The 22,656-nt window shown below is 43.3% G+C and overlaps 1 protein-coding gene across 1 annotated transcript in view; it reads left to right on the top strand.

The window, feature by feature from the left end:
* Positions 1-22,656, top strand: part of DENND6A (DENN domain containing 6A) — a 292,813-nt gene that overhangs the window by 245,114 nt on the left and 25,043 nt on the right. Inside the window, exons 16-17 of the mRNA XM_069206473.1 lie at positions 9,042-9,095; positions 9,200-9,309. Of these exons, the coding sequence (XP_069062574.1) occupies positions 9,042-9,095; positions 9,200-9,309 (164 nt within the window). The remainder of the gene's footprint in view (positions 1-9,041; positions 9,096-9,199; positions 9,310-22,656) is intronic.

The raw sequence follows: 22,656 nt of genomic DNA, 5'->3' as shown, positions 1-22,656 counted from the left end.
TGCAAAAACGAAAATCCCTGGCGTCTAGTGGTTTCTGCACCCCTTGGGGGCAGATCGGCCTAAAAATATTAGGCCGATCTGCCCCCAAGGTGGGCAGAAATGGCCACACAAACATGCCCCCCAAATGGGAGCGACCTTTGCCCAAGGGGCCGCTCCCGACACACACATCACTATGCAATAAATAAAAAAAGAAAATCCCTGGCGTCTAGTGGGCATTCCTGCTGCCCGATCGCAATGCGATTGGACAGCAGGAATGCTCAAAGCCTTTCCTTTCCCCCGGTGCCTCTTTGTCCCAAACCCCCCACCCGCCGGAGGAGAAACCCACCTGTTTCTCCGTACTCGCACTGGAAGCAAATGGCTTCCAGTGTGACCGGCAGTGTGTAATGATGTCAGCGCGCTGATGTCATTACAGGGGGGTGGGGGTGGAAGGGGAAGTCTTCCCCTTCCGTCCCCTCCTTGGGGGGGGTGCGGGGGAACCCCAGGAGGGAGCGCTAGCGCTCCCTTCGGGCTCCGGGCCGAGGACCTAATGGTTACGTCCTCGGCACAGGAGCACTGTGCCGCAGGACGTAACCACTACGTCCGCGGCACAGAAGGGGCTAGAGATGAGAGGGACACACAACAAAGTAATTACACAACACTGGGTTTGGAATACTGGAAAGTAATTGACTTTGAGCTCTAAAAAGTCCAGTTTACTCTTTTGGATGAAACTTGTTGGCTCCGGCTGTGCTTCTTGTTAAAACAGTGAAATGAAAAAAATTTCATTTTTGTGCCACACACGGTCTCTTGGACTTTTGGACTTTGCTTGCCATTTGTTGGATATATAAGTGAATTTAACTGAGGTATTGTGTACTTACTTTGTGATCTGCCCTTCCCATTTCTAGGTTGTAACTTAATGAGTTATAAGCAATGCATAAATTTAAAAAAAAAAAGAAATTAAGCAGGAATTTGTTAGGAGTTTTCCAAGATGGCATAGTATTGAGAGCCTCTAAAATCTCTTCCTCTGTCCGAGGTAGGTCTAGAGAGTTGTGGTCATCATTTGAAAGCACGGACATTAGTTTGCCAATAATAGTGTTATTTTGCTTGGTAGTGGTGGGTTCCTGTGCCGCAAATAATCAATAGTAGGAGGCAAATTTCTTGGCAGTCCAGGTGGAGTTAGCAGTTACTTGCCCTGCTGTGTCACAGGAGGCCGACTTCAGATCCTACTCTTGCGACTGCTTTCAAGGCCAATTTTGATTTGCAGATGGCTTGAAAAATCTGTGGAGTAATTAATGCACGTGATCTGGCTTGACTTGCGTAATTGCACCCCACTCCCAAAGTACTACAGCAGGACAAGAGAACATACAGCCTATGCTGACACCATTTCCACTACCCACCTGACTGCTCAGCCCTGTGCCCCTCCACCCCAAAATATTTATCACGTGTTAAAGCAAGTGATACATTTCTGCATTAAACCCTCCTAACTGCAAATGTGGAAAACCTGAGCAAAATAGGCAAATAACTCCAGGTCCAGGCTGTTATTCCCCATTCCAGGGGCTTTAACTTGTGATTCCCCTTAACACAGTTGAGGATACCAGCCAGAATGTTTAATTCAGACCCTGATGTCTTCGTGTTGAGATTGATGGGCACTCTAAATTGAGGTCTGAGAAACTAGAAGAGTGGAGGCATTTTGCAGGTTAAATTACATTGATATGCTGCTCCTGCACCATTTCTTTTCTGACTAATCAAAACCGCTTTTCTGACTGGATCTTTCAGCCATTATTTAGTTGTAGTTAACCCCAAGCATATTTACTGTTAAAGGCAAGGAGTGGGTAAACCCAATACAATCATGGTTGGGACACTCCATTCAGCTAACCTTGTAAGAAGACTTTTCAATCATTTCCTTTAAGTGATTGCTTTGACAGACTTTACTTTCAGTCATGTTCCACTGGTGTGCACCAGGGTTTCTTTATAACTAACAAGAACTGTCAGATCAGCAATAAACCACCTTGATTCTTAGGTTCTCAACAAAAACTATACATCAGCATTGCTTTCCCATTGCACAAATTCCTGCAATGTGGCCTCAGAGGGCATCTACCTGCCTTTGTAGGCAGCTGATTCTTCCCTCACACGTTGTAAGTGTGACACTAATGATTGGTGGGAATATATTAATTTTATCAATGTGAAACAAGTAGTTCATCCCTATCCGTACACCTTCCCTGAGAGGATATCAGTGATGAGCATGTTAGTGAGTAGTTATTGAAATATTACAGGTTTGCAACTTCAAGATGAGATAATACAGCCACATTGCTTTTGCAGTGCACACGTTCCTGCAATTTGGCCACATAGGGCAGCCACCAACCTTTGTAGGCAGCTGATTCTGCTCTTAAACTTTGTAAGGGTGACACATACAATTGATGGGAATTTATTCATTTTAACAATGTGAAGCAAGTAGTACATCCATATCCATGTGCCTTCCCTGAGAAGATGTAATTGATGAACATGATAAGAAATAGATCTTAAAATATTATAGGTTTGCAGCATGTGCTGCTGCAGATAATCAATCTTCTTTGCACACTCCTGCCATTTTCTTTTGGGTCAGACTCTGTATGATGTTTTTTTTAAAGTAGAGGTTTCAGTTTTAAGGTGACTCATGATTCCTCCCCAAAACGTACATCACACCAGGACAAAGACTCTAACTTAGATTGTTTTTCCCACCTTTTAGTTTTGATCGTCGTGCTGCAGAAGGCAGTCATGGACTTCAATACCTGAACCTGTTTCCTGCAGAACAAAAGGACACCTTAACATAGTTGTCCACTTCAGAATAAAATCTGACCAGAAGATATTAAGGCCAAGTCATATGAGAATGATTCTTGGTGGGAAGGGGACTTATGGAGAAAAAGCCCTTCTAGTTTTGTCCTAAATGCAACATCAAGTTCCATTGATCAGACTAAAATATGGTCTGCAACCTTTGCTTAGAAATAAAACGGGCCTGCCAGGCCTTCAAAGAACAACCTGCAAAGTGTGGTTCTGAGGATTTTCTGAGCCATTGACTGAGCTTGATGTGGAAGACACTGAGAGAGCATATTGCAATGGTGAAAAGGGACACCCATGTAGTACCCGAAGAGGCCTACGGGCTTGGAGTTCACATGACTTGACTTAAGAGGAACCTAACTTTACTGGAGATCACTCCCCAGAGTCTCTCATGAAGTCCACACCCAGGAGATAAACTACACCTAGTATTCCTTCATCGAGGAGCTTCTCAACAGGTTTGACCTCGAGCGGAACCCCAGCTCCACAATAGACATCAGCCTTGAGACAGTCCTGTTTCGAGACTCAAGGCGTGGCACAGAAGGTATCAACAGTCTGCACCAGACCTGTTTTAGAGTCATCTTGGCCTCAAAAGCGTATCTCAGCTCAGATGAAGCCTCACCACCAGCAACTCCAACCTTGACAAGGAGGGACCCCATTCTGGCACCGAGATACAGATATGCCTGCCTCAGAACTGAGCTCAACTATGAAGTTTGCATCGAAACTGGACTCAATGCCCAGTGAGTCCACACCATCAGAGGAACAGGAGGAAGAGCCTGATGTTTGGCAATAAAAAATATGTAGCAATCCGGTCACAGTTTACTTCTTAGCACATCTTGCGCTACAAACATCATCTTGTCTACCATTCGCAGAGATAGCAAGGCTCACATTTGAGGAGGCTATAGTGGAAGAATTGAGATCATTTCCTATACCTAAGACACAAAATGCCTAAGGAAAGAATCCAACCAGCACAGTCACTAGTGTAGCCTCACTTACTGGCACAGTAATCCCACACACATTCTGACTCCTGAACCTACCATGAATCTTCTAGACTAGTATTAGGAGCCCATTCCTTTTGTTGATGGTGATGACCCTGAAGAGGATTACAGTGTAGATTCCCAGGAAGACCCATCTCTGAAGCCTTACCTGCTGAAATCTTACAATACCACTTTATACCATGAGGTCTTCCAAAGGGCGGCTAACCACTATAAGGTCAAATCACTATAATGGAGGACATGGAGGATTTCATGGTAGAGATGCTTTCCAAAACAGTGCACTCAGTGCTGGTGTTGGAAATGGCCCTACCTGCAGGGTTATCCTCAAATCTTTTGCCTTTCTACTCTGTTTTTTCTGACCCTCTTTTTGTTGGCTTTAGGACTGCGGGCACTTTACTACTGCTAATCCATGGTTTAGACCTTTTTGGCTTATTTAATTTATCTGTAAATCCCTTGCAAAGGGGTATACCATATACCCAGGGCCAGTGAACTAAATGCTACCAAGTGGACCTGTAACGCAGATTGCGCCACCCACAGGAGTAGCCTTTCAAACATGTTTCAGGCCTGCCACTGCAGGGCCTGCGTGCACAGTTTACTGCCACACTGACTTGGCTAGTCAAACTACCTGCCAAGGCCTAAACTCCCTTTTTACTACCCCTGAGTCACCCCTAAGGTAGGCCCTATCATAGCCCATGGGGCATTGTGCTATGTATGTAAAAGATAGGGCATGTGTCTTTATGTACTACATGTCCTAATAGTGACAAATAGCCTATTTAGTTTCTGACTATTGTGAGTGCTTCTGCTCTCATAGGATTGCATTGGTAATGTCCTGACATATGTCTAAGTGGTATCTTCTGATCTATGAGGAATAGCGTGGGCATGTTTAGTATGTTTGAAATGGTAGTGAGAAATCCTTCTTATTCATATAGGTGGATTATTTTTTTTATTACCATTGTGGAAATTCCACTTTTAGAAAGTGGGTATTTCTCTGTGCTTATAACTCTAGTGCTTTTGCAGCCTGATATCAAATGCAAATGCTTCATACATGACCTCTGAGAATAAGCCTGACAGTTCTGTGGCAAGCTACCAGGGACTGAGCACAGGTTATCATTGGTGTGTAACTTACTTGCCCTGACTAGAATGGTGGGTTCTGCCTGGCTGAGGCGCATATCCTAGCCAAAAAAAAAACATTTCTAACAGCTGGTCTTGACAATGCTAAAAAGCATAAACAAGTGCTCAGTAAAGAATTTCAAGGACCCAGTGAAAACATGTCATCACTCCTAGGGTGGAGAAAAAATATGAAGCGATACCAGACGACCACTTATTCATCAGGGGCCACACACCTCCTGACTCTCTGGTGTTCCATGTAGCCAAAAAAAGGTAATTTGCCCAGAGCTCTGGAGATGCCTCTCCTCCAAAAACGGAATGCTGGAGAATTGACACAGCTGGCAAAACAGTAGCTATCGGGAAGGCCACTCAGTGGTGTGTTGCCAACGCAGTTTGCCAGGCCAAGAGCCCAATGCAAGGGCCTCTCTGCCTCAAAACAATGACCTCCCGTATATCCCTCCGATCTCACAACACTTATCAGAGGAAGGATAATGTTTTATCTTCCTCGGTGGGAAGAGGTAACCACAGACAAGTGGGTCTTGTTCATTGTCGTCCATGGATAATACTTGTAATTTCATAACATGTCACCAAAAATACCAACTTGCCGTTGCATCATCAGCCAAGAACATCAAAAGCTGCTGCAAGAAGTGAAGGCATTGCTCCAAAAGAGAGCTATAGAATCAGTTCTAACCCATCAGATGGAATAAGGGATATACTCCCTATGCTTGCTAACCCCAAAGAAAAACAGAAAGCTCAGGGCGCTACTTAATCTCCAGCCTTTAAGCCCCACTATATTGTGTCAGAGCACTTCCAGAATGGCAACTCTTCAGGACATCATTCTGCTGCTCTGAACTGGGGATTACATCCCACGATCTCAAGGATGCCTACTACCACATCCCCATTCACCCAGCACACTACCATTAACACTGGTTTGTGGTAAGTTAACATAATTATCAGTTCTAGTGAGTATCCTTTGTAGTCATGACAGCTCCACAGGTGTTTACAGAATGGGTGATGATGGCTGCAGCAGACCTTAGCTGCAATGCCATTCATGTCTTTCCATATTTGGACGACTGGATAGTAAACAGCTACAAGCAGTGCCTCGCTCACACTCAAAAAGCAGTATCTCTTATCTGCAAATTAAACTTCACAGTAAATGCACCTGTCTTCCCAACAATTACAGCTTTTCTTGGGAGTTGTACTGAACGCAGTAATTGGCGAAGCCTACCCCATGAACAAGAGAGTGATGGCATTCCATGACTGCTTCCCCTTCAACAAACACTGCTTCTTCTGACAGTGAGAATGATCATGAAACTGCTGAAAATGATGTATTGCATTGCTGTAGTCCCAAAAGCGCCCTTGCACACGCGCCTGCTACAGGATTGCCTGGCCGGAAAATGGTCGCAAGTGACTGGTGAGTGGTGGATCTAGTGCTGGTGTAACACAGAATTCAGCAGAAATTAAAATTGAGGAACAACAAGCGCTTGCTACTGAGCAGGTCATTCCTTGACCCACAGCATAAATGATGATTAACGCAAAGGCCTCCCTTACATGCTACGGAGCACATATGGTCCATCTCACAATTCAGTCCAATGGCATCCTCAGCAACAAAGGCTCTGCATTCATCTCCTGGAACTAATGGACATACACTTGCACTGTGAGCATTTCACTTTTATTCACAAGACGACAGTGCTTATCCACCCAAACATAAACACCATGTATTACATTCAAAAACTAGGAGACATTAATTCACCCCGAATGTTCATTTTAGCAAAAATGATAGGGCATTGAGCCATTTGACATCAAGTCTCTTTCCTACTAGAGTATCGTTCAACACTAACTTTGTGGATCTGCTTAGCAGGACACATCACCAACTACACAAATGGTAAATGAACGTTCAACTAAGTCACCAGTTCTTTCCACATTGAAGGATCCCTACAGTTTATCTATTCTGTAGAACACAGTATGCCAAAGCATTATCTCCAGGTACTGACACTCACAGGTCTAGGGCAGGGTTTTGTGGATGAGTATTGGTGAAGTTTGCCTATGCTTTTCCTCCACTACCACTGATCCCATAATGAAGTAAGGAAAATGAGGCAGGCGTCTATAAGGCTCAACCTCATCGCACCCACCTGGGTGTGGCAGTCATGATACTCGATACTCCTAGACATTTCAATACATCCACATGGGAAACTGCCTCTACAGACTGACCTAGTCATATAGCATCACTTTCAGATTTGCCACTCAGATCTCAAGACATTGCATCTTGCGATTTGGGCCAGAAGTCTTAAACTTCAGGGTCCTTCATTTACCAGAAGAATGCAAGCTAGTACTGAAAGAGGCTCATAAACCTACTACAAGAGCTTTGGCTGTGCAGCAAAATGGATAAGATTTGTCAGCTAATGTATCAGTCTCAACTATCAGCCCCTACAGACTTCAATAGAAGACACCATCTACTACTTATTGCACCTGCAAAAGGCAGGCCCAGAGTCCACCTCTACTAGGCTTTATGAAAGGTTTTAGGTGACTCATGGGACCTTAATGCTGTCCTTACTTGGCTTGATCTAATGCACTCTAGTGCACTACAGCTTTTTAATTGAAAGTGTTTTTTCTTGTTGCAGGCACCTACTTCTTTTTGTAGACTTAGTGATTTACCAGCCCTTATACACTTCAGATATCACTGAATAAATTAGAGAGGCAAAGCAAATGTCCTACCCTTTGCTAAGCCTGTTGTATGAAAAACTTCTTCCAACCATGCCTTGCATGATGGGTAGTGAAGGCACCCAAATGTATTATGCCAAACCCATCTGCACTCTACATATTGTGCTCAGATCACATTCTAATCAAGAGGTGCTCACTATGGCTTTTATTGGCAGTATTGCAATTGCCGACATTTGTAAAGCTGCAACATGGTCTACATGGACGTAGCTACAGGGGTGGGGGAGTACTTGGGGTGTTAGACCGCCATACTAAATGTATTTTTAATACATAGTTTGGTACAGGAGCTGTCAGTTGGGTATGGTATGGTGTCTGTCGGATTTCACCTGGAATTCTTAAATACTCACACACACACACACACACACACACACACACACACTCTCTCTCTCTCTCTCTCTCTCTCTCTCTCTATCTCTATCTCTATCCCTCTCTTCTCCCCCCCCTCTCACACACACACTGTCGTCTCTGTTTTAAAGGTCCTAAAACATGGTTATTTTACAAAATACTGTCTTTTAAGTAACCCCCACACTCCTTTCCCTTTCACTGACCCGTAAGCTACCCCCTCAAGTGCTGCTTCTCAAATAATGATTAACATTATTCCAGTGTGATTGTCGGAGAGTATAAAGCTCACACCACTCAGTCTTACTGGCCAAACTACGCCCCTGATGGTCTACAACTCGCATTTTCACAATACATTATTGTGTGTATATTCATGCCCACCTGGACACCAGGTTTTACAAACTGTCCTTAAACTTTATTTCAAACATATTCCGCTCTTGCTCTCAAGGCACTTCTTTTCATCCATGCAAAGCATGTGATCTACAAACGCACATACTGCAAACGGAAAACTTTACTCACCTGTAACAATCAGCTTATTTTGCTGTAGATTTACATAGGACTCCCACCTCCCCGAATATGAGCTCATAGTGCGATGTTTCAACTGGTACATACTAAACATATGAAATTCACAATACACCAGTACAGCTAGACTATCCTGCCTTTCAACACTAGAAATAATGTCTCCCCTCCATTTGGGGGAAAACACAATCCAAAGTAGTGTGTTCTGCCTGGTTTCTGTGAGGAATAGTGAGTCCCCTTGAAACGGAAAACTCTACTTGGAACGCAAACACCTTGCAACCTCTGCACCTGCACTATATGGCAGGCGTGTGCAGAGCACATGATGTACAACACAACAAGCTTGCAAACTAATTGTTAAAGGTGCGTAACGTTTTTCATATTTAGCAATCTCCGGAGGGAATAGGGGAATATTTTTACGTAAAAAAAAGAGTGTTGAACTTGCATTTAGCTTCACTTATATTATTTGTTTGTGATATTCTGCATACGTAAATACACTCTTATAGGACTAGTCAAATGTTTGCTAAATTCCGTTAGTTTTACCTGCAAGATTTCATTTTCTTAATCATTTCCTTGCAGGAACGATATGTGGCAAGCCTGATGCCTTTACAAAAAACGATATCTCCATGGAAGGTACAAAAGTGATTTTCCTACATGCATGTGTACTTTGTTTCGGTATTATGTTGTTCAGTCTGTGCTTCTTGTACATATTTCCTCATTTTGTGTTTCTTTCAAAGAGTCCACCCCAGCTGAGACCTTTCATTCAAGATGAGTTTATAAAAACACTCGAAAAAACAGGGCCTCAACTCACCTCCAGAATTAAGGCAGACTGGATTGGACTTTACAGGTCAGTTACAATCCATACAACCCTTTAAAATGCAACTGTTCTCAGAATATAGGATTTTTGTTTGTTTGAATTTCACATAAATGATTACTCTGTTACACAAGATGATTCCCAGATAATGTCCTGGCTGGCTTTCCTCAGCCAGGACATTATCTGGGTATCATTTTGTGACGATATTAAACAAATGTGGCACTATGAAGATACTGCATCCACAAACAGTGTAAAGAAAAGTTTATAAGATGAAAGTCTGCAGACAGCGAGATGCCATCAGAACTTACTAATTGGGTGCTCTCTATAGTAGATTTCCTTTTTAGGAAGTGTATAGCTAAAGTCCTTAAACCTATTTAAAGCCATATGGAAATATGATTACATCACGATTCGATTGGTGTTTAGTAATAATAGGTCCATATGGTTTCACCTGGGAGTCAGGGCCAGAGCTTTTCTTGATGCGCTTAAAGGATTGTGCTTGAAGGATGGCGCAAGGAAACATTCTAGCGATGCCATCAGAGGCACTGGTCGATCTTTTAAAAAAATAATGCATTAAAATAACCACTTGCTCACTGTTTACACAGTTGTTTGTTATTGCTTGTGAATATCCGTTATCCATAAGTGATCACTTCATGGGTGAAGTTTGTCCATATATTTAAAGGAACTTTTTGACAGCCAGTAATGTTGCTTAACAGGTCATCCAGTCACCAACCTGGACAGTGGGCACAGAGTGTGAGCCAACCTAGGACTGGTTTAAAAGTTGCCCACTCAAACGTACATCTCTCCACGCAGCTTGCCCCGTGCTCGTTTGCTGGCACACTTGCACTTGAGATTTTGGGCATCTGAGCTCTGTGTATTTTTCGGCCGATAGACCAACGAGGCAACAGCCACTGAACCTGGGCCCCATGCACAGGCAAGTGAAGTGGTGTTGCAACTCGCACTTATCTAGCAGCGTTTAGAGGAGGGGGACCACATAGTGACAAGAGAAGCTGGCAGTAGATCCCTAGGAAGGATCAGTTTTTACTGCGTTTTGCAGTGGTACCTCACTGTGAAAAAGAAACTTCTGGTAAGCCTCAAGAGTTAAGAGGTGATAGAGGGCAGTCACAGGCGAAGAAAGAGATTTCACAGGACCATCACAGGGAAAAAGGGACAAGTGATGCTTCAGATGCTTCAAATAGGTGCATTGTGAACGAAGACTTCTACTCCAAGAAGTCACTGCTCATTTTTTTTTTTAAATGTATTGGTTTTTGTTTTGAATGCAACGATAGAACAATATTTTTAAGGTGCATGCAGCATGCATTGATGTTTGAAGCCTCAGTTACAACAGTTAGGTAGGCGTAGGCACGTGAAGCTGTAAACATTTATGCAGAGATAACTGTTAGAACCCTTGTTGGTTGAGGCAATGTAAAGGAACAATAGAAAAGTAAACGTTAAACAATAAAAACAAATAGGTTGACGGTGAACAAAATTCACTGCTTTTAACATATGAAAGCATAGATTTTCATTTAATGTGCAGTTTCATCACCCACATCATTCTATTACAAAACAAATAAACAGAAATGTAATTTATACTGAGGTCCAATTAATGTTGCATGCGATCATTTTGTTTAATTCTGTGGTACTTGAGAATTAAGAGAGATCTTTACATTTTGCAGCTTTTCTATACTACTCCCTTCCCTTCACTTCACATGTAGAAATGTTATTCTGGTTTTGCAGTCTTTCTTTGTAAAAATTCCTTAAAATCAGTCTCCTTCTTACTGCAATCTAAATGAGTTCAGTACGACGTCAATAGGAAGAGGTTGCAAATTGAAAGGGGAGTGCAAAAAGGGTGCACCTTTTAGAACCATGATCTTAGGCATACAGTAATTAAAATATCACATGCTGCAGCAATGAAAAGTATCACCAGAAAACGTTTAGCCAAAAAATTATCAAAACTTAAATTATGCAGGATCAAACCCCTCTTCGCAGTAAAAAGCTCTGAATATTTACTCAGTGTACATTGCTAGTAGATTGCCTTACCGTCTCTGTAAGATTGTCGCGTTGTTCTAGTCTTCCAGCTTTAAATTTCAGGCATAAAATATACAGTTCTATTAACATGTTGACAACTCCACCAGTGGTGTAGCACACAATGTAGGCCCAACCTGCAGAATGTGGTGAGTGGTCCTCTCAGTTTACCCTATATCCCACAGACGTTCAAAGGCCTTGGGACAAAATGGTATATATATATATATGTGTTCGATGGCATGTGTAGCTTCAGATACACATGCTGTGCATATACTTCTGCCATCTAGAGTTGGGCTCGGAGTGTTACAAGTTGTTTTTCTTCGAAGAAGTTTTTTCGAGTCACGGGATCGAGTGACTCCTCCTCTTCGGTTCCATTGCGCATGGGCATTGAATCCATGTTAGATTGTTTTCTTTCCGCCGTCGGGTTCAGACGTGTTTCCTTTCTCTCTGATAGTTCGATTCGGAAATCTTTGAAACTGCTTTAGTTTCGTCAGTATTGTATCGATCAGGTTTACATCTTCCATTGACACATCGGTACCGTCGGAAAAGACATCTCTACGCGCCCAACTCTGGCCTAGTCGGGCCGACTGAATGGAAGCCTCATGGATCGGACTCCATTCCGATTCCGTCCTCGGTGCCACGCCAAATTTCCTTATTACAGACCAACTCGTCGTTTGTAATCTTTGCCTTTCCCCAGATCATTGGGAAGAAAATTGCGAGGCCTGCCGATCCTTCCGATCAAAAAAGACACTTCGATACAGAAGAGCACAAAGGCTCGAGATGGTGTCCAAAACCTCCGAACATCTCAACATTGAAGAGGAAGAGATCATGCAGACAGCAGTCGCCGTTCGAGGTTCCGACTCTGACCAAGAATCCGAGGAAGACAGACCGGTCACGGCAGGACAACCCGTGAGTACGCCTGCCCCTGTACCATCACAACGACCGAAATATAAGGCCTTGGGTACGCCACTGCCGGAAGGCCATGGCTCGACCCGAGAGAAGACATCCGGTGACCAAACTGCCAGATCGGCACCGAAAAAGGCCACTCCTCCGAAACCTTCGGAGTCAATGAAAGGCTCCGTATCCGACTCGAGCAAACACCACTCTTCGGAGTCGAAATTTCAGAGGTCCCTTTTGGAGCCGAGAACATCCACTACACCATCTTTTTCTATACCGAACAAGCCCGCTTCGGAGCCGAAAAGAGCAGGTTACACAGAGGAGCATGGACTTTCTAAGACACTCAAAGAAAGCCACAAAACCTCTGAAGAGGACTCCCAAGTGCAGCCAATACTTGAAGTAATGGACGAAAGGCAAGCCAGGATTCATATCCACAAAGAAACCAACAGAATCCTGGCAGTACCTCCTCTAAAACCTAAGAGGAAATTAGCCTTTCAGGAGGAATTGGACACTACACAGCCTCCAGCTAAAGTACCAAAGCCAAAAGAGAGACCACCACCTCCTCAGTTTTCTCCTCCTTACTCTCCACACCTGCATATCTCTCCTCCTACCAGTCCTACACCAATGCAGTCACCATCATATACCTTTGACTCGCAACAAGACAATGTGGACCCATGGGATCTTTATGATCCAGATCCAATTCCCGACAACAACCCAGACTGCTATCCTTTTAAGCCTTCACCACCTGAGGATAGTACAGGGTACAATCAAGTTTTAGCTAGGGCTGCAGCATACCATAGTGTCACCATGCACACTGAACCATTGGAGGACGATTTTTTGTTTAATACACTCTCCTCCACACATTCAACATACCAGTCGCTCCCTATGCTCCCCGGCATGCTAAATCACGCTGATTAAGTATTTAGGGAGCCAGTTAAAGCAAGGATAATTACTCCCAGGATAGAGAAGAAATACAAGCCACCTCGCTCTGATCCTGTATACATAACTCAGTAACTCCCTCCAGACTCAGTAGTAGTAAGCGCTGCCAGAAAGAGGGCAAACTCACAGTCATTAGGTGAACAGTCAAAGGGAGAAGGAAATTTGATGCTGCAGGGAAAAGAGTTGCATCCCAGGCAGCCAATCATTGGATGATAGCCAACTCACAGGTGTTGTTGGCTAGATACGACAGGACCCATTGGGATGAGATGCAAGACATAATTCAGTATCTCCCCAAGGAACATCAAAAAAAGGCACAGCAAATAGTGGAGGAAGGGCAAGCCATCACCAATAATCAGATTAGGTCTGCCCTAGACGCAGCAGACACAGCTGCCAGGAGTGTCCACACTGCTGTAACAATAAGGAGGCATGCATGGCTCAGGTCCTCGGGTGTCAAACCCGAAATCCAACAAGCAGTGTTGAATATGCTGTTCAACAAAAAACAACTTTTCGGCCCAGAAGTGGACACTGCAATTGAAAAATTGTGTAAGGATTCAGACACCGCAAAAGCTATAGGTGCACTATACACCACACCATACAGGGGATCCTTTCGGAAACCTCAGTTTAGAGGTGGATTTAGAGCTCAAACAGCAGAGGCATCCATATCGCCTACCAACCTCAATACCAACGAGGTGGTTTTAAGGGCACATATAGAGGACCGTATCCCAGAAGTAGAGGGAAATATCAAACATCTCAACAAACCTCACAGCACACTAAACAGTGACTTGTTTCATTCCCTTCCACTCCACACTTCCCCTGTGGGAGGAAGACTACAAACGTTCCACACCAATTGGCAAAACATTACCACAGACAATTGGGTACTATCAATTATCCGCAATGGTTATTGCCTAGAATTGATACAAACTTCCCCAATCATTCCACCAAAACCACACAAATTATCCACAGAACACATCAGTCTGTTACAGGAAGAAGTCAGATCTCTGTTACTCAAACAAACAGAACCCGTGCCACAACATCAAGTTGGGACTGGAGTTTACTCACTATACTTCCTGATTCCCAAAAAGGATGGCACCCTTAGACCAGTACTAGATCTCAGGACCCTCAACCTTTACATCCTGTCAGAACACTTTCACATGGTAACTCTGCAGGATGTTATCCCACTATTGCAAAAACACGATTTCATGGCAACATTAGACCTCAAGGATGCATATTTTCATATACCCATCCATCCGGCGCACAGAAAATATCTCAGGTTTGTCATTCAAGGAAAGCACTATCAGTTCAAAGTGTTACCCTTCGGAATAACAACAGCTCCAAGGGTATTCACAAAGTGCCTAGCGGTAGTCGCAGCTTAGCTAAGAAGACAACATATACATGTCTTTCCATATCTAGACAATTATCTAATAAAATCAAACAGTCATACGCAGTGTCAAAACCATGCACGTTACGTAATACAAACCCTGCACACGCTAGGGTTCTCAATAAATTACCAAAAGTCGCAATTACAACCTGCCCAAATACAACACTATTTAGGTGCAATTCTAAATACTCAAAAAGCAATAGTAAGTCCAAACATGCAAAGAAGAAAGCATTCCAAAATATAATCGCACAGATACAGACAGGTCAACAGTACACTGTCAGATTTGTCATGAAAATGTTAGGGATGATGGCATCATGTATTGCAATCGTTCCACATGCAAGACTAAACATGCAGACAGTGCCTTGCACTACAATGGTCACAGGCACACGGTCAACTTCAAGATCTAGTGTTGATAGACCGCCAAACATACATGTCCCTTTAGTGGTGGAATTCCACAAATCTAAACAAAGTGCAGCCATTTCAAGACCTTGTGCCTCAGACCATAATTACAACAGCTGCATCAATGATTGGCTGGGGAGCTCACCTCAACAATCCCAACATCCAAGGACAATGGGATGCCCAACACAAACAGCTACACATAAATCACTTAGAGTTGTTAGCTGTCTTCCTAGCACTCCAAGCTTTTCAGCATCTTCTCACTCAGAAGAATGTCCTAATCAAAACAGACAACATGACCACCATGTATTACCTAAACAAGCAAGGAGGGTCACATTTGTCCCAACTCTCCCTCCTAGCTCGAAAAATTTGGAAATGGGCAATACACAACCAAATTCACCTGGTAGTACAATACATTCCAGGGATACACAACCAACTCGCAGATGTTCTCAGCAGAAATCATCAACAAACACACGAGTGGGAGATTCACCCTCAAGTACTTAAAAAATACTTTCAACAATGGGGAACACCAAACATAGATCTGTTCGCCACAAGCGAAAACGCAAAATGCCAAAACTTCGCATCCAGACACCCACATCCCCTATCCAAGGGCAATGATCTATGGATCAATTGGTCAGGAATATTTGCTTACACTTTTCCCCCTCTCCCACTCATTCCATTTGTAGTCAACAAATTGCATCAAAACACACTCAATATGATACTTATAGCACCAACGTGGGCCTGTCAACCATGGTGCACAACATTATTAGACCTATCAGTAGTACTACACTCCAAACTCACAAACAGGCCAGACCTGTTGACACAAAACAAAGGGCAGATCAGACACCCAAATCCCAACACACTCAATTTGGCGATTTGGCTCCTGAGGTCGTAGAGTTTGGGTATTTACATCTACCATCAGAATGTATGGACGTGATTAAGCAAGTAAGAAAACCCACTACTAGACAGTGCTATGCCAACAAATGGAAAAGATTTGTATACTACTTTCAATCTAAACAGATTGCCCCTCTTACAGAATCAATACAAGATATTGTATGCTATTTACAAAAATCAAATTTAGCATTCTCTTCCATAAAAATACATCTTAATGCAATTTCAGGATATTTACAAAATATACAGCACAACTCTTTATTTAAAGTTCCTGTTATTAAAGCCTTCATAGAAGGCTTAAAACGCATCATTCCACCCAGGACACCTCCAGTTCCTTCTTGGAATCTAAACATAGTGCTTACGTGACTTATAGGCCCACCATTTGAACCTATGCACTCATGTCAAATGCAGTTCTTAACATGGAAGGCTGCCTTCCTAGTCGCAATTACATCATTGCGAAGAGTCAGTGAAATTCAAGCTTTCACTATTGAAGAACCGTTCATACAAGTACACAAACATAAAGTTGTACTACGAACTAACCCCAAATTTCTTCCAAAAGTAGTATCACCTTTTCATATCAATCAAACAGTGGAACTGCCAGTCTTCTTCCTGCAGCCAGATTCTGTGGCAGAAAGAGCTCTACATACATTAGACATTAAAAGAGCACTAATGTACTATATAGATAGAACAAAACCATTTAGAAAAACTAAACAGCTGTTTGTAGCCTTTCAAAAACCTCATACAGGTAACCCCATTTCAAAACAAGGATTAGAAGGTGCTACAATGGCTATTTTAGGAAACATACCAATGGCTGAAATATGTAAAGCAGCTACTTGGTCAACATCACATACATTTACTAAACACTATTGTGTAGATGTTTTAGCAACACAGCAAGCCACAGTAGGTCAAGTTGTACTCAGAACATTATTTCAAACAACTTCAACTCCTACAGGCTAACCACCGCTTTTTATGGGAGGACTAACTGCTTTATAGTCTATGCACAGCATGTGTATCTGCAGCTACACATGCCATCGAACGGGAAAATGTCACTTACCCGGTGTACATCTGTTCGTGGCATGTTCCACTGCAGATTTACATGCACCCTCCCACCTCCCCGGCAGCCTGTAGTTGTTTAAGTTAACATTCTTTGTACATAAGTAGATATATATATATTTAACATTCCATTAGCATGGACATCTCTTTTCTTTATACTCTATCACTCCTACCTTACCATCTGCAGGGAAACAATCTAACATGGAGTCGATGCCCATGCGCAATGGAACCGAAGAAGAGGAGTCACTCGATCCCTTGACTCAAAAACACTTCTTCAAAGAAAATCAACTTGTAACACTCTGAGCCCAATACTAGATGGCGAAAGTATATGCACAGCATGTGAATCTGCAGCAGAACATGCCACGAACAGACGTACACTGGATAAGTGACATTTTCCATATATATATGTTCGGTGGCATGTGTAGCTGCAGATACACATGCTGTGCACTTCCCGCCATCTGGTGTTGGGCTTGGAGTGTTACAAGTTGTTTTTCTTCGAAGAAGTCTTTTCGAGTCACGAGACCGAGGGACTCCTCTCATTTCGGCTCCATTGCGCATGGGCGTCGACTCCATCTTAGATTGTTTTTTTTCCACCATCGGGTTCGGACGTGTTCCTTTTCGCTCCGTGTTTCGGGTCGGAAAGTTAGTTAGAATCTCGGAAAATCGTCGGTATTGTTTGCGTTCGGTATCGGGTTAGTTACAACAGATCGACACCGACTTTTGAAGAGCTCCGGTGGCCCTTTGGGGTTTTTTCGATCCCCGTCGGGGACTGGTCGGCCCGGCCACGTGTCTCTTCAAGGCTGATGGAACGGACCCCATTCCGCTTCTGCCCAAAATGCCATAACAAGTATCCATATACAGATCAGCATCTGGTCTGTAACTTGTTTTTGTCACCAGAACACAAGGAAGATACTTGTGAAGCCTGTCGAGCATTTCGGTCCAGGAAGACACTAAGAGACCGAAGAGCAAGGAGACTGCAAATGGCGTCGGCGCCGACAGGACAAGAGCGTTTCGAGGAGGAGGAAGAAACATTCTCCATCCATGAATCGGACTCGGGTGAGATCGATCCCGAAGAAACGCCGAAAACCGTGAGTAAGACGTCGAAACACAAAACTCACGAAAAAACCACTAAAGCCCAGGGGACCCCACCGCCAACAGGCCATGGCTTAACCCGAAAAATAGGTGACCGATCATCGGCACCGAAAAAGGGCACGCTGGGGGCGAAGTCATCCGACTCCGGTCGAGATACCGCCACACAGCAATCTCGGGCTCGAGATAGTGGCTCCGAGCAGGTTCGGCACCGAGATAGCGGCACCGAAATGGGTCGGCACCGAGAGACCACGACGCCGAAAGGAAAGAAGGTTTCGTCGGAACCGAAAAATGCAGCCGAAAAGGTTTCGATACCGAAACATCCAGCCTCGGAACCGAAAACAAGTTCCTACACTGAGGAACAAGGACTGTCCACACAAATGAAGACACATAGATTTGGACAGGAACTAGAAACAATAGAGCCAGACTATACACAAAGAAGGCTCCATATCCAAAAAGAAACAGGGAAGATCAGTACTCTCCCTCCGATTAAAATGAAACGCAAACTTGCCTTTCAGGAAAAAGACAAGCAGCCACAGGCGAAGGTGGCTAAACAAGTAACCCCGCCACCATCTCCACAATGCTCTCCGCAACCATCACCGGTAGCCACTCCACCAATGATGCAATCCCCAACTCATACAGGAATGAGTCAAGATGACCCTGACGCATGGGACCTTTATGACGCACCAGTGTCAGATAATAGTCCTGAATGTTATCCAGCTAGACCGTCGCCACCAGAGGATAGTACAGCCTACGCACAGGTGGTGTCGAGAGCAGCGGCATTTCATAATGTCAGCCTGCATGCTGAGCCCATTGAAGACGACTTTCTTTTTAACACACTATCGTCCACACACAGCCAGTATCAAAGTCTTCCTATGCTACCCGGAATGCTAAAACACTCCAAACAAGTGTTTAAAGAGCCTGTAAAAGGAAGGGCCATTACTCCAAGAGTGGAGAAAAAATATAAACCGCCACCAACAGACCCCGTGTACATCACACAACAGCTAACACGGGACTCAGTTGTAGTAGGGTCTGCGCGCAAAAGAGCGAACTCACATACTTCAGGAGATGCACCACCTCCAGATAAAGAAAGTAGAAAATTCGACGCAGCAGGCAAAAGGGTGGCGGCACAAGCAGCAAACCAGTGGCGTATTGCCAATTCACAGACTTTGTTAGCCAGATACGATAGGGCCCATTGGGACGAAATGCAACACTTTATAGAACATTTGCCCAAAGAGTTCCAAAAGAGAGCGCAGCAAGTAGTAGAAGAAGGACAGTGTATCTCCAACAATCAGATACGGTCAGCAATGGATGCTGCAGACACAGCTGCTAGAACTGTCAACACAGCAGTAACAATAAGGAGACATGCATGGCTGCGTACATCAGGATTTAAACCAGAAATACAGCAAGCTGTGCTGAATATGCCATTCAACGGACAGCAGTTGTTTGGGCCGGAGGTGGACACTGCGATCGAAAAACTTAAAAAGGACACTGACACGGCCAAAGCCATGGGCGCACTCTACTCCCCACAGGGCAGAGGCACATTTCGAAAGACACAGTTTAGAGGGGGGTTTCGAGGACAAAGCACAGAACCCACAACCTCACAGACAAGACCCACTTACCAGAGCCAGTATCAGCGGGGAAATTTTCGGGGACAATATAGAGGGGGACAATTGCAAAAGAACAGAGGAAAGTTCCAAAGTCCCAAAACTCCTCAAAACAAACAGTGACTTCCAAGTCACACATCCCCAACACATAACATCTGTGGGGGGGAGACTAACTAAATTTTACAAACATTGGGAGGAAATAACAACAGACACTTGGGTCCTAGCAATTATCCAGCATGGTTATTGCATAGAATTTCTCAAATTCCCTCCAAACGTCCCACCGAAAACACACAATATGTCAAAACAACATATAGATCTTCTAGGACTAGAGGTTCAGGCATTGCTACTAAAAGAAGCAATAGAATTAGTACCAAAACACCAGAAAGGAACAGAAGTTTACTCTCTGTACTTTCTCATACCCAAAAAAGACAAGAGTCTGAGACCTATATCAGATCTCCGAACATTAAATACCTACATCAAATCAGATCACTTTCACATGGTGACATTACAAGACGTAATTCCACTACTCAAACAAGACTACATGACAACACTAGACCTAAAGGATGCATATTTCCATATACCGATACATCCTTCACACAGAAAGTACTTAAGGTTTGTATTCCAGGGGATACATTACCAATTCAAGGTGTTGCCATTCCGAATTACAACTGCACCAAGAGTTTTTACAAAGTGCCTGGCAGTCGTAGCTGCACATATCAGAAGGCAGCAAATACATGTGTTCCCGTACCTAGACGATTGGTTAATCAAAACCAACACGCTAGAAAAATTTTCACAACACACAAAGTATGTCATAGAAACCCTCCACAAACTAGGTTTCTCAATCAACTACACAAAGTCACACCTTATACCGTGTCAAACACAGCAATACTTAGGGGCGACAATCAACACAGCAAAAGGGATTGCCACTCCAAGTCCACAAAGGGTTCAGGCATTTCACAATGTAATACAGGCCATGTATCCAAAACAAAAAATACAAGTCAAAATGGTAATGAAACTCCTAGGCATGATGTCCTCATGCATAGCCATTGTCCCAAACGCAAGGTTGCACATGCGGCCCTTACAACAGTGCCTAGCATCACAGTGGTCACAGGCACAGGGTCAACTTCTAGATCTGGTGTTGGTAGACCGCCAAACATACACCTCGCTTCAATGGTGGAACAGTATAAATTTAAACAAAGGGCGGCCTTTCCAAGACCCAGTGCCACAATATGAAATAACGACAAATGCCTTCATGATAGGGTGGGGAGCACACCTCAATCGATACAGCATCCAAGGACAATGGGACACTCACCAAAAACAGTTTCACATAAATCACTTAGAACTTTTAGCAGTATTTCTAGCGCTAAAAGCATTTCAACCCATAATAAGCCACAAACACATTCTTGTCAAAACAGACAACATGACAACAATGTATTATCTAAACAAACAGGGAGGGACACACTCAACACAGTTGTGTCTCCTGGCACAAAAAATATGGCATTGGGCGATTCACAACCACATTCGCCTAATAGCACAATTTATTCCAGGAATTCAGAATCAGTTAGCAGACAATCTCTCTCGGGATCACCAGCAGATCCACGAATGGGAGATTCACCCGCAAATACTGAATACTTACTTCCAGAGTTGGGGAACACCACAAATAGATCTATTTGCAACAAAAGAAAACGCAAAATGCCAAAACTTCGCATCCAGGTACCCACAAGATCAGTCTCAGGGCAATGCGTTATGGATGAGTTGGTCAGGGATATTTGCTTACGCTTTTCCCCCTCTCCCACTCCTTCCATATCTTGTAAACAAGTTGAGTCAAAACAAACTCAAACTCATACTAATAGCACCAACATGGGCAAGACAACCTTGGTACACAACACTACTAGACCTTTCAGTAGTGCCCCCATGTCAAACTACCAAACATACCAGATCTGTTAACGCAACACAAACAACAGATCAGACACCCAAATCCAGCATCGCTGAATCTAGCAATCTGGCTCCTGAAGTCCTACAGTTCGGACACTTAGACCTTACACATGAATGTATGGAGGTCATAAAACAAGCTAGGAAACCTACCACTAGACATTGCTATGCATGCAAATAAGTGGAAAAGATTTGTTTATTACTGCCATAATAATCAAATTCAACCCTTACACGCACCTACCACTAGACATTGCTATGCATGCAAATAAGTGGAAAAGATTTGTTTATTACTGCCATAATAATCAAATTCAACCCTTACACGCATCTGCCAAAGACATCGTAGGATACTTACTACATTTGCAAAAGTCAAAGCTAGCTTTTTCTTCCATTAAGAAACATCTTACAGCAATTTCAGCTTACCTGCAAATTCAGCACTCAACTTCTCTATTTAGGATACCAGTCATAAAAGCATTTATGGAAGGTCTAAAGAGAATTATACCACCAAGAACACCACCAGTTCTTTCATGGAACCTCAACATTGTCTTAACACGACTCATGGGTCCACCTTTGGAGCCCATGCACTCTTGTGAAATGCAATACTTAACATGGAAAGTTGCATTTTTAATTGCCATCACATCTTTAAGAAGAGTAAGTGAGATTCAAGCATTTACCATACAAGAACCATTTATTCAAATACACAAGCATAAAGTAGTTCTACGAACAAATCCTAAATTTTTACCAAAAGTCATATCCCCGTTCCACTTAAATCAAACAGTAGAATTACCAGTGTTCTTCCCACAGCCAGACTCTGTAGCTGAAAGAGCACTACATACATTAGACATCAAAAGAGCGTTAATGTACTACATTGACAGAACAAAACTAATTCGAAAAACTAAGCAATTATTTATTGCTTTCCAAAAACCTCATACAGGAAATCCAATTTCTAAACAAGGCATTGCTAGATGGATAGTTAAGTGCATTCAAACCTGTTATCTTAAAGCAAAAAGAGATCTGCCTATTACACAAAAGGCACACTCCACTAGAAAGAAAGGGGCTACCATGGCCTTTCTAGGAAATATTCCAATGACCGAAATATGTAAGGCAGCTACATGGTCTACGCCTCATACATTTACCAAACACTACTGTGTAGATGTGCTAACGGCACAACAAGCCACA

The sequence above is a fragment of the Pleurodeles waltl genome, chromosome 9 (genome assembly GCF_031143425.1).
Source record: "Pleurodeles waltl isolate 20211129_DDA chromosome 9, aPleWal1.hap1.20221129, whole genome shotgun sequence".
Taxonomy (NCBI): Eukaryota; Metazoa; Chordata; class Amphibia; order Caudata; family Salamandridae; genus Pleurodeles; species Pleurodeles waltl.
The sequence above is the reverse complement of the archived record's forward strand: the minus strand, read 5'-3'. Positions and strand labels throughout refer to the sequence as shown.